We start from the raw sequence: 12883 nt of genomic DNA, 5'->3' as shown, positions 1-12883 counted from the left end.
TTCTATATCTCCTGCCTGAGGGTAGAAGATTAAAGAGGTGCTGGCCAGGGTGTGAATCATCCCTGAGAATTTTTCTCGCTCTCCTAAGGCAATGATCCCTTGCGATGTCATCTAGCGGGCTCAGGGAACAGCCCATGATATCATATGCTGTGTTCACCACCCTCTGTAAAGACTTTCTGTCCGTGGCTGTCAAGCCAACGTACCACACTGTGATACAATGTGAGAGGACACTTTCTATTGTGGACCGGTAGAAGGAGGTCATCAATTGTTGTTTAACATTGTTCTTTCTCAAGACCCTGAGGAAATGGAGTCTCTGTTGGGCCTTCCTAACCACCTGAGTTATATTGTTTTTCCAAGTGAGATCTTCACTAAGGTAAACTCCCAGGAATTTAAAGGAAGAGACTCTCTCCACACAACCACAAGATAGAGCTCTGAAGAGATTCTATAGTGAGATGGACTTTGAAAATCTCTCATCTTTATTGCTTCTTGAATTTAACAACATTTGTATCTTCTTAAAGGTTTCAGTCACTTCTATTTCAGACAAATCAGTTCTGCCAAGTGTTCTGACAGGGATTGGACTGGGATGAAGTTGCCCATAATCCTAACCCTGCCCTGAGTTCAGAAGTGGGGATAAGTTGGCGAGATTCATTTGACAACAGAAGAAACTGATCCTTTAATGTCATCAGCAAAGCACTGTGGAATACCCTGATAAGCATACACCTTACGTTCCAACTTTTTAATACCTACTGAAATCTTTTCTATTCCACCAGTCCTATGTGGGCAGTTAAGAATACATGCTTCTACAACAATTAGCTGATTTTTGACTTAAACTCTTGATATTGTTTTTATGGTATGGCTTTATGTAGACTCTTTATTCAGATTATCCAAAAATAAACTTTTGCAGAAGTTCTTTTAATATTAATACTTAAACAAATATTTTCCACACCTATATTAGTAGGCAATATAAAATGCATTGACTAGTACTCTATACTATTGAGCTTGTACTAGATAGATTGGCTTCTTAATCTGTATGACATAAAATCAGTTTTCCTACTTGCTGAAACAATCCTTTAACTAAAGGTTTATTCTAGTTCAACAACCAATTAGACAAATCATTAGGCTGTTTTCCACTTTCTTACTGAAGGCTTATTACATTTGTATACTCAGTGTCTATATTGCACGTATTTGTGGTATAAAGTTACACTAACTTAACTATCTGCCCCCCCCAATAAATTAGTTTCCTGCAGCTAATATATAACTTACAGTAGAAGAGCTGAAGTCATTATTTTTAACAAAGGAAATTAATCTTACCATTATTCCACAACATGAAGGAAATAAGTTTATACCATGCTTTCCACACATTTTCAATGTGGTTTTGGTAACCCAAAAGTCTAAACTGTCTTTACTCTTTCTAGCACCAACTGAAGTGACATTTTCATTTGATGTGGGAAATGGGCCAAATGAAATCACAGTGCAGTCCCCCTCTTCCTTAAATGACAACCAGTGGCACTATGTGAAAGCTGAAAGAAACATCAAAGAGGCATCACTGCAAGTAGATCAACTCCCTCAAAGAACTCACACAGCTTCATCCGATGGGCATATCCGTTTGCAGCTCAATAGCCAGCTCTTTGTTGGTAAGTCTACTTTTCCAGAAATATTTCCTTATCTTCTCTGTATCGTTCCAATTTTAGTATATGTGCTGCCGAAGCGAGCACTCCAGAAATATTTCCTTAGCATTGACAAGGAACGGTAAACTGCTTCATATAAGAGAGCCATTTGTGTTGTTAGTAAGGTGATAAAGCGTGTTCTCCTTCATGGAGAGCACGTGTTGCGGTGGGGGCCGCCAGGACACTCCAAAGTTGGGGGCGGGCTAATTGATCGTTGGCCACTGATGCGATTGGGGCTTCCCTTGTTGTTGGGTTGGGAAGAAGTTAATGTTGCCATTTATTGATTGACAGCCAGAAATAGTAAAACTCCTTGCACGAGGCTAGGGCTTCCTTTTTTTGCCCGTGCATCGGATTGCCCGTCCCCCCTCCCTAGAATTAGGGTTGTTCGCTTTGACCTCGCTATGCCTGTCATGGGGTCGTCTGCTTTGGAGCGGGGGCCTGGTAGGAATTTTGTCCATCTGGCTGATTGGCTGGGGCCATTTGGTTTTTGCCTACTGCGTAGCAAATCGTCACAACTTGTAAAGTTCGCGGTTAGGCATTGGTTTATGGTTTGGTTGGTTGGGGGGCATGGATTGGCTGTGCCTGCCCCTCTAATGCTGCTGCTGCAAGGGATTCCGTTAAAGGAATTGGGAGCTAACTATTGCTTGTCCACTCTGTCAAGGGGGCTCGGGCCATAGCAATGAGCTCCTGGTTGCATTTGGGGTGAGGGCAGGTTCCCTGCTGTGACCATGATATCTTTCTGGGCCATTTTGCAGGGATAGGGATTGAAGGTGCAGTATTGTACAGCTGCTTCTCATTACTGCATGATAGGACCCAGCAGATGATCCTGGGGTACTTTGGCTTTGCCCTTTTTCTAGCCGTCTGTGGGATTCTATAACGTTCCATCTTGTCCTCTGTGCTGTTCAATTTCTACATGAAATCACTGGGAGAAGTCATCAACAAGATGATACCCAGCTCCATCCCACTTCTGCATCTGATCTTAGGGAGAAAGTGGAAACGGCCGTGTTCATCTGTTGTAAATAATTGAAGGGGACGTTAAGAAATGAAATCAAATTCAGACAAGTCTGAAAAATGAGTGGTACTGAACTGATTCGAGTGCAGGAGTGAAGCCTGCAATGAACAGGCCTGCATTGCCTCTGAAAGATCATTTCCATAGTTTGATGGTGTCAGTGGTGAAAAGTGCCTTTTCCCATTTTGTCTGATACACCAGCAATGCCCTTATCTCATGAAAGAAGACTTCACCACAGGAATTCATGTGTCATTTACTTCCAGGTTAGACTATTGGAATTCTTCTTTGGTGATCACTCGTAGCTAAGTAAGATTGTCTTCCAGGAACACAGTTTTAACAGTGAGTCCATAGGGGACTGTGGAGGCCAGTTCGGGATCCGCATGTCCTTCCACGGTGGGGACATACCATAGGTTTCCAGGCAGGAGTTGATCACAGTGAGGGTTTGCCAAGTGTGCCTTCCGCTTAGCTCATTTTTCCATTTTGTCCTGAGTTCTTTTAGGCAGCCCAAGAGACCTTGAAGATTTCCTCATTGACTAAAAGTAAAAAATAGAGCGGAGACTCTTTTTAATGTTTTATTATCATAGAGTTGTAGCGTTGGAAGGGATCCCGAGGATCATCTAATTCAATCCCTTGTATATGTAGCTGATCGAACCTGCAACCTTGGCATTCTCAGCACAGTGCTGATTTTAGAATTTTAGAAGTGTCCAAACAGATATAGAAATTCTACTGTCTGGTGTAAAGAATTACCGTATTTTTTGCTCTATAAGACTCACATTTTCCCTCCTAAAAAGTAAGGGGAAATGTGTGTGCGTCTTATGGAGCGAATGCAAGCTGTGCAGCTATCCCAGAAGCCAGAACAGCAAGAGGGATTGCTGCTTTCACTGCACAGCGATCCCTCTTGCTGTTCTGGCTTCTAAGATTCAGAATATATATTTTTCTTGTTTTCCTCCTCCAAAAACTAGGTGCGTCTTGTGGTCTGGTGCGTCTTATAGAGCGAAAAGTACGGTATGCCCTTTGCACATTATCCTTCTCTGGGTTTTCACTTCTTAAACTTTGTACAGAAAGGTCCTGTACTTTTGCTCTCTTCTTTGTGACGCTGAAAATAAACTGAAACATGATCCGTTATTGCCTCCGCAGCTGCTAGCCCCTCAAAGATCTATGCAATTGCTTCTTCAAATTCTCTGGAAGAAGACTGATGCAAAGTGACTGTTGCTTTCATTTAAAAACTCCAAATGATGCATTTTAAAAGTTTGACAGAAAAGAAATAGCAAATTACAGTTTCATACATTTAACGGGACTAAATGCATTTTTTCAAGCTAATACTGACAATTCTTCTCCTTTGAATAATGCTTGCTTGTTCAACTGTTATTCAGTTCAATAAATACTTACATTTTTGATGCAAAATCAACCGTTTCCTGAAATTCTTCAATCAGTGGTGGTTATTGACTATGGTTCCCTTCACTACCCTGAATGCTTTCAAAGCTTGGCCCCTAGCTTTTGATAGCTCCTAAACATATCAATCTCTTACCACAATGACAAGTCTGACATTCTACCCGCAATGCCACACTAAATTGTTCTCCCTGTGACCATATTCTTGCTCTCTAAGACACTTGCAGATCACACACTTCAGACTTGTGTATTCCATGAGGTGTTATTTGGGATCCCAAATTAAAATCTGGCTTAAGCTGAAAGCCTGGATAAACTGGAGAAGCATACGAAGAATTCTTGTCTTTTGACCCTTTCCTCCTTCTGACCAGTTCTCCCTTTTTGGAGGGCTGTTTTGCGGGCAGGAATCTAGGTCCTCGCAGTGACCCGGTAGTGACCAGAGGAACGCAGCCTGAGTCAGCAGCATCACTGGCGGCGTCACACCCCTGGCCAGCCAATCGGATTTGCCTGGGGGCGTGGCTACGACAGTTTAAATAGAGGTGTGGCTGGGGAGGCAGTTTCCATTTCGGGATTTCCAATCCCACCCACCTTCTTTTCTTGCATGGTTTGACTATGGCCTTGCTATGACTTATGTCAGTCGCCTGGTTGTTGGGACCAGGTAGGAATTTTTCCACTTGGCAAAATTGGCACTAGCCATTTGGCTTTCGCCTCTAGCAGCAATTGTCACAACTTCATAAGGTTAGGCATTGGGTAAGCCTTATTATGGGAGGGGAGGTTGTTGCCTCTGCCTGCCCCTCCACGTTAAAGGGATCCGGGAGTGTGGTTCCTGTCCAAAGCCTGGGCATGGGCTAGGGCTATGCCACAACTCCAATGATAATCCGGGGCAGGGCTCAATTGATGTACATCATAGGGCTCCCCCTTCTGGTGGTTGACCCTTAAAGAGACTTCCTGCAGTCGGGCAGGAGTCAGTTATAGTCTTGCTTCACCCAACTGCCTAAGCCAAACTGCTCATAACTTGTTATGTATTGAGTTGAATAGGATCCAAAATGTAGCAGTCTGATCGGTCCTAGAACAATAGGATTCAGAATGCAGTAGTCTGGTCCTAGAACAATAGGATTCAGAATGCAGCAGTCTGATTGGTCCTAGAACAATAGGATCCAGAATGCAGCAGTCTGATTGGTCCACAGGAGCCACCCAATCCAGCTCCAGGTGGAAGTGAATCCGCAACCTGATTGGCCTACAGGAGAATTCCAGAATTAGCCAATCACGTGGGGCCCATTGTGTAATTAATGTATATAAAGGAGACATTCTGGGGGAACTTCTATTCCTCCTCACCACTATGAGCTGAATAAAGAGCATGAAATCCACTCTCGACTCCAAGTGTCTTTCACATCTGTAACCAATAAAGATGTGGCCTTATTTATCCCATTAACCCAATACAGTGGTACCTCGGGTTAGGAACTTAATTTGTTCTGGAGGTCCGTTCTTAACCTGAAACCATTCTTAACCTGAGGTGTGCTTTCACTAATGGGGCCTCCCACTGCCACTGTGCCGCTGCTGCACAATTTCCGTTCTTATCCTGGGGCAAAGTTCTCAACCCAAGGTACTACTTCCAGGTTAGCGGAGTTTGTAATCCAAAGTGTTTGTAACCCAAAGCGTTTGTAACCTGAGGTACCACTGTATACTTGTGTTTGTGTATTTATTTCGGAGAGAGCTAGGGGGGTCCGGGGCCTTGCCACACAAAGCAGATCCACTCACTAGTCTCTAATCCTTCCTGTCCTAACAAAAGGAATGTAGCTCTGAAACCCCTTTCCTAGTCAATGGGCAAATTAGCCTGTTCTTATTGTGCTAAGGTCCCATAATATCCCCCTTTTACTTTTTGAATTATTTAAATTTTAATTAATCTTAAAAGTATTTAGAAAAAGGAAGGTGGCTGCACCGTAAATTGATAGGTGAAGTTTTATGTTTGAACCTACCACAGATAGATGCCCTTTTTGTGATTTAATACAGTAAACTTGTTTGGCCAACTTTGGAAGATTAATCCTAGTTTCTAGGTAGGGAACCATATGCACTGAAGAACTAATTTAACATTTCGGCAACTTCAGTAGTAGTGAACAGGAAAATCTGGGACTTGATTTAGCTTCTAAAAGAACTTGGGGGTAGTTTTTGCTTTGTGTATGGCAGTTTTCATCTTTATGATGAAAACAGGAGGGAAACAGATTCTCCTTGCTTTCAAAACCAGGTGTGACCTCTTAAAAAAAATAATGGAAATGTATGGAGGACTGGTTTTCTTATTTAAAAATGTCAGTTATTTAGTAGCTTATTTCTCAAAGTATAAGGATTAGACCATGAGAACATATGGAAACTGAGATGCTGATCATATATCTTAAATACTTGCTTGAACTCTTTTGTTTTCAGGTGATTTGTTATATCTCATAACATGCACATGCATTTAGCTATTTTCATTAATTAAGTTGCTCAGAAGGAAACACTTCACAGTATTTTTTTTCTGCTCAGATTAGGCACAGAGTTCCTAAGATTTTCACCAATTCTTCCTTCCCCTTAAACCATATGAAAATCTGCTCTTGGGCATTGGTGTGAGGAAGTGTAGATGCTGAGCAATTGTCTAGGGATTAGCTGTGTTATCTGTATGGTTGGTAGCAATGCTGGAGATTGTTAAAAATGCCTTTTGGGGAAAATAGGGGGGGGGGGAGTCTGTGCATGACTTCTATGTCATTTGTTTAGCTGCTAATGGTGCTGCTTTTTGGAGATTTGTTGTATTTTTGTCTTTGATTTTTATCTGTAATTTTTGTTATGTTTAAGAGAATATATTGTTTTCCTGTTAATCATGCCCTCTTAATTATGTATTTTTGCACTTGGCATTCATCTGTAATATTTTGATATGTTATAAGATTCTATTTGATGATTTAAGTTATTTGATATTGAATTCAATTTAACTAAACAAATAAGTAAGTTACAAGCCCAACTAAAATGTTGATAGCATGTAGGTTTGACTGGGTATGTCTTAGGAATTATTTTATTTCTAAACCCAGCCTCCCACTTTGTGACTGTCACTATTACTATTAATTAATACCAAGTCTCAATCTGGTGAAAAGGCATGTAACAACAACATCCATCCTATGATTCTATGTAGCAATCAGTACAATATTCAGGATCTTCCATTCAGAAAGACTTCCCCATTCTTCTCAACAGAGGAAGTAGGAATCCAATTCATTGGTGATAGCAATGGAATCAAATTTTACATTCCATTTCTTATAGTATAAATGTTCCTTCAGATAACCGAACATATTAATAATAACAAATGGTGATACTCTTGTTCTGTGCTTCTGAATATCCCATGGTGATTACAAATTATGGTTTCTGAAATTCAGGTCTATGGTATATTTACCAGTTGGTACTTATGGAAGTATTTAAAGTACACACAACAAGTTCAAGGACAAAGAATGAAATCCAGAGGAGGGAATAAGAAATAAGAAATAAGTTTCTAACATTTGTATATTCCCTTGCTCTCAGATAATTCCAATACATGCTCTTGCTTGCTCTCTGCTACTGTCCCCAAACCCTGTCTTTCATAAACAGTTTCGGGGGTTTGACAAGTGCCCAAGAAACTTTCAATATATGCACTGGAGTAGCAGTTATTTGTAAATATTTTTAGATATGCCCACATGCCAGAATGGAATGTTTTGAGATATGGAGGTTATTACACATCAAGTCACTTCAATTTCCTAAAAAAAGCTTAAATGAATTTATTTCCACTGCAGGTGGGACAGCATCCAGGCAGAAAGGATTTCTGGGGTGCATTCGTTCTTTACAGCTAAATGGAGGAGCACTTGACTTGGAAGAGAGAGCAAAAGTAACCCCAGGTGTAAAACCAGGTTGCCCCGGACATTGTAGCAGCTACGGTAACCTATGTCACAATGGAGGAAAATGCAAAGAGAAATACAATGGATTCTCTTGCGACTGCACTTTCTCTGCTTACACTGGGCCATTCTGTAAGAAAGGCAAGCATGAATTGTAAATTTATTTTCTACGAAATATCAAACTCAAAATGTTAATACTAAGTTTTATGATTTTTTTGAATTTTTAAAACTTCTTAAATTGCTACATTACTAATGTATGGCTTTATTTATATGTTTTTAATACCAGGGTTGGTTAACCTTCTATTGCCCAAGGGTTGCACTGATATACAACTACTACTCCAAGGTGGTGGGCATGGCCAGTGTATACCCTCATTTATAGGTAAAGGTAAAGGACCCCTGGACAATTAAGTCCAGTCAAAGGGTTGTGGCGCTCATCTCGCTTTCAGGCTGAGGGAGCTGGTTCTTTCTCCACAGACAGCTTTCTGGGTCATGTGGCCAGCATGACTTAACCACTTCTGGTGCAATGGGACATCATGCCAGAAACCAAAGTGCATGGAAACACTGTTTACTTTCCTACTGCAGTGGTACCTATTTATCTACTTGCACTGGCGTGCTCTTGAACTGCTAGGTTGGCAGAAGCTGGAACAGAGCAATGGGAGCTCACCCGTCATGGGGATTTGAACCACCAACCTTCCAGTGAGCAAGCCCAAGAGGCCCAGTGGTTTAGACCACAGCACCACCCGCTCCCTACACCCTCAAGTCACTATATGAGGGACAAATTTATTTCTAAATGCCATTTCTTTGCATGTTTTATCTGCAATTTGGAACTCAATTTACAGTGGTTAGATCTGCCTTCAATTAGACTTAAAGTTGGCCAGGATTAGTATGAACATTGTGAACCACTTTGCTTAAGTTTGAAGATGTCAGCATTTGATCTGATCATTTAAACTTTCATATTCTCAATGTCCTTCAGTAGAAATCTAGTAATGAAATGGTAATGCATGCTTAACAAACTTTTACACACATTACAATGAGAACAACTTGGCTCCTCTTTACAAATATTGTGCCAAAGATAAGGACAGTGGATGGGTACCTGAGGGCACAAAACGTCAGGAGCAAGCTGGTAGAGATGGTTTTACTCTTCCCTCAGTGTAGAGCCAACGCATGGAAAGAAATGATTTTACTTGTTTTTTTTTTGAAAAAGGCAATTAGAAAAGTGAATTTGCTGTTTTGGGAAATAAACTTGGGTGCAGTGTTCATTTGGCTTGACTTGCCAAAGCATTCAGAACGTTGCATTTATGGGTGGTGTGCCAAAAGCCGTATTCACAGCTACCTTGTCACTACTTGATGGAGCTGGAAATTGGCAGGGGCAGGGCAATGGCATGCAACCACTGTATGCTGAGTGGCTGCTAAGAATAGGCCCTGACAATCATAGCTAATGTTTCAAATTACAGTGCAGAACAATTGCTATTCTAATTTTTCTTTCTCTTGGAAATGTAATTAATGTTGTGTTTTATTGTTTTCCTTTTAAAAAGGAATGACAACCTTCGTTTATTTCAGGATGATGCTAACAAAACACACAATTTGCTCATTGTTTCAGAGATCTCTGCATATTTCGGAGCAGGCTCTTCAGTTGTGTACAACTTTCAGGAATCTTACAGCTTGGCGAAGAACTCCAGTTCTCATGCTGCGTCTTTCCACCCGGATATGACGCTGAACAGAGAAGCAATCACTTTTGCCTTTCGAACGACGCGGATTCCAAGCTTACTCCTTTATGTAAGCTCCTTCTATAAAGATTACCTTTCCATTATTCTTGCCAAAAATGGTGAGTACGTCATTATGTATGCTTTGGCAAAGTTAACATTACCATGAAACTTTTAAAGTTTTTAAGCAGCATGCTTCCTCTACATCCATTTCCTGTCTGCATATTAACAGAAATGACAGTGAGAAGTGTGGCTTCTCTGTTTCTTCTTACATTCATATCTGCAGTTGAGTAGGAAGACCTGTAGGGACACAGGTGGTGCTGTGGGTTAAACCACAGAGCCTAGGACTTGCCGATCAGAAGGTCGGCGGTTCGAATCCCCGCGAAGGGGTGAGCTCCCGTTGCTCGGTCCCTGCTCCTGCCAACTTAGCAGTTCGAAAGCACATCAAAGTGCAAGTAGATAAATAGGTACCGCTCCGGCGGGAAGGTAAACGGCGTTTCCGTGCGCTGTTCTGGTTCGCCAGAAGCGGCTTAGTCATGCTGGCCACATGACCCGGAAGCTGTACGCTGGCTCCCTCGGCCAATAAAGCGAGATGAGCACCACAACCCCAGAGTCGGTCACGACTGGACCTAATGGTCAGGGGTCCCTTTATCTTTACCTTTAGGAAGACCTGTATGTTAATGATAACCCGATGGCTGAACAGATGTGCCAGTGGCATGTGGTCAGTGGGCTAGGGAGACTTGGCTAAATGTTCCTGGTAAATTACAGAAGCTTCAGCCCAGCTTAGGGAGGGAGGTGCGATGCTCCAAAAGGGTCCAAGAGCCTTTCCACCACCTTCCCTAAGCCCACAGGCTTTGAGAAGGGGGTAGGAGGGCTACAGCATCCTGTCGGAGGCCCGGCACCTCCTCCCCAAAGCTGGGAAGCTTCTGCCTGGCTTGGGGATGGAGACACGATGCTCAAACATGCACAACATCACCCTTGCAAGCTGGCACCTCTGGCCATGAAAAGTTTCAGTGCATGCCACTGCTGGATGCTAATCCATGCACCCTGATGCCATCCAGGGCAGATTTCCAAGTTATCATTCTGGGTTCTTTCCAAGGCTTTCTGAAAGGAGATGCTGGAATTGAACCTCACATCTTCTGCACGCAAAGCATGCTCTCGGTCATGCAACTGAGGCCCTTCTTGTATTTTGAGTTATGTTTGTAATTTATTTATGCATTACATTTATCATCTACCTTTCTTCCAATAAGCTCTAGATCAGCCTTTCTCAACCTGTGGGTCCCCAGATGTTTTGAACTACAACTCCCATCACCCCTAGCTAGCAAGACCAGAGCTCAGGGATGATGGAGTTGTAGTCCAACAACATCTGGGGACCCACAGGTTGAGAACTGCTGCTCTAGATGGTGCACATGGTATTTCCCCTCCCCATTTTATTCTCACAGCAAGCCTGTGAAATATGAATAGGCAGAGAAACAGTGACTGGATCAAAAATATCCAATGAGCTTCATCACAGAGTGGGTATTGATACTGGGTGTCCCAGCTCATAGTCTTACATGCTACCCACTACATAACACTGCTAGCTTTCCCTATGGAGAGAGCAAAGCAGTGGTTGATAGATTGTGGCCTTATGATTTTCCCTGTAGACTGCCTTTTTGAGAGAGCAGGACAGTCCAATTTTTAAAAACTATGCTGCAGCTCTGGGCTTTTACACTGTGTTTTGGATTGTATTCATATTCATGAACACTCTGGATAATTATGGATTGTATCCACCTAACATAATCAGAGTTTAAATGAATAAAACCAAGTTAGTTGTGTCCATTTATTTCAATAGGCCTACTCTAAGTAGAACTAACATGACAGAGTTAAACATGAAGGGTAATTTCCATATTTTCTATCTTGTGTCTCCTTCTTATTTAAAATATTCCTTGGGTAAGCAAATAAAATATTCTACCACCATCATTTTTCAGATGCATTTATGTAAACTGGAAACCAGGTATTTTGTATATGCCCCAGTCGTGAACATTGAAAACTAGGCGTTTTGTATATACCAGTCATGAAACTAAAATATCATTTCCCCAATTCCTTCAGGAAGTTTACAGATCAGGTACAAGCTGGATAGCCATCAAGCTCCTGACATCTTCAGCATCAATTTCAAAAGCATGGCCGATGGGCAGCTTCACCGTGTGAAGATTAACAGAGAGGAAGAAAAGCTATTTGTGGAGGTAATGCAAAAAAATGAAAATAAAATAAAGATTGTCATCAAAGAGGACGAGCCCCAAAGCAAAATAAAATAAATAAATACAATATAGCATGTGGCCGTTGTATGTGTGTGTTGAGTGCTTATGTCGAGTGCCTCAGGAAGTAAAGCAAAACATAGCAGACTCTTGCTGGGCAGAGGGAACCTTGGCAAAGTGATGTCTTTGATGTTTATCTTTCCCCGTTTAAAAAAAGGTCAAAGTCTCATTCACAGAGTATTGGCACCAAAATAACAAAATCCTGATTCATGTCATCTTTCCAACTAATGACTATAGCAGGCTGAGATTGATAATTTATGTAGAACAGCAGGAAGCACAGAAGAACTGCAAGGTTTTTTTACCCCTATCAAACATTGCAATTTTAAAGGCTTACTGAAGAAAGGGAAGAACCTTGCTGGGTGGTGGTGTGGCTTTTCTCGTCTTTTACCTATAGTGTTTCCTGAACATCTTCTAACCGAGGTATCCATTTCTCCTGTAATTAAAAATGGAGGCACATTTATATATTCTGTTTATATTCCACCCTTTATCAATCCCATTGATCACTCTGTCTGGCTACATCTTCACATACTATAAAAGCTGTACAGTATTTTCTTTATATATATAAAAAAACCTAAGCTGATAAAATACAGCTCACCTGAGCTCCAGTTGCATTGCTGCTACTTGACAAAAGTTAGAGGAGTGAGGTACAGGGAGGGTGACATGGTTCAAACACACTGGCAGAGCCAGTCCAACCTCTCTGCTGCTTTGCATCGTCCCCTCTTCATCCTAGTTTAAAAAGGGGGAAATGTCCCTGGCATGATACAATGCTGCAGTGAAGAACAGCTCATTTTATACTGTGGTACCTCTGGTTATAGGGATGCGGGTGGCGCTGTGGGTTAAACCACAGAGCCTAGGACTCGCCGATCAGAAGGTCGGCGGTTTGAATCCCCGCGACGGGGTGAGCTCCCGTTGCTCGGTCCAAGCTCCTGCCAACCTGCAGTTC

General features: G+C 41.9%; 1 protein-coding gene across 7 annotated transcripts in view; it reads left to right on the top strand.

Annotated features, from left to right (window-relative positions):
• CNTNAP4 (contactin associated protein family member 4) overlaps positions 1-12883 on the top strand; it is a 279669-nt gene that overhangs the window by 249028 nt on the left and 17758 nt on the right. For 6 of the 7 annotated variants that reach the window (XR_014161099.1, XR_014161100.1, XM_081880313.1 and 3 more), the window contains exons 17-20: positions 1416-1634; positions 7845-8084; positions 9544-9768; positions 11735-11868. Coding sequence is in view for 5 of the 7 variants with exons in the window: in XM_081880313.1 (XP_081736439.1) it covers positions 1416-1634; positions 7845-8084; positions 9544-9768; positions 11735-11868 (818 nt within the window). In the remaining 2 variants the exon portion in view is untranslated. Of the gene's footprint in view, positions 1-1415; positions 1635-7844; positions 8098-9543; positions 9769-11734; positions 11951-12883 lie in introns of those variants that run through there. The other variant, XM_081880316.1, reaches the window with a different exon arrangement.

This window comes from Podarcis erhardii, assembly GCF_964252035.2.
Source record: "Podarcis erhardii genome assembly, chromosome: 11".
Lineage (NCBI taxonomy): Eukaryota > Metazoa > Chordata > Lepidosauria > Squamata > Lacertidae > Podarcis > Podarcis erhardii.
This window is presented reverse-complemented; position numbering and strand designations above follow the sequence as displayed.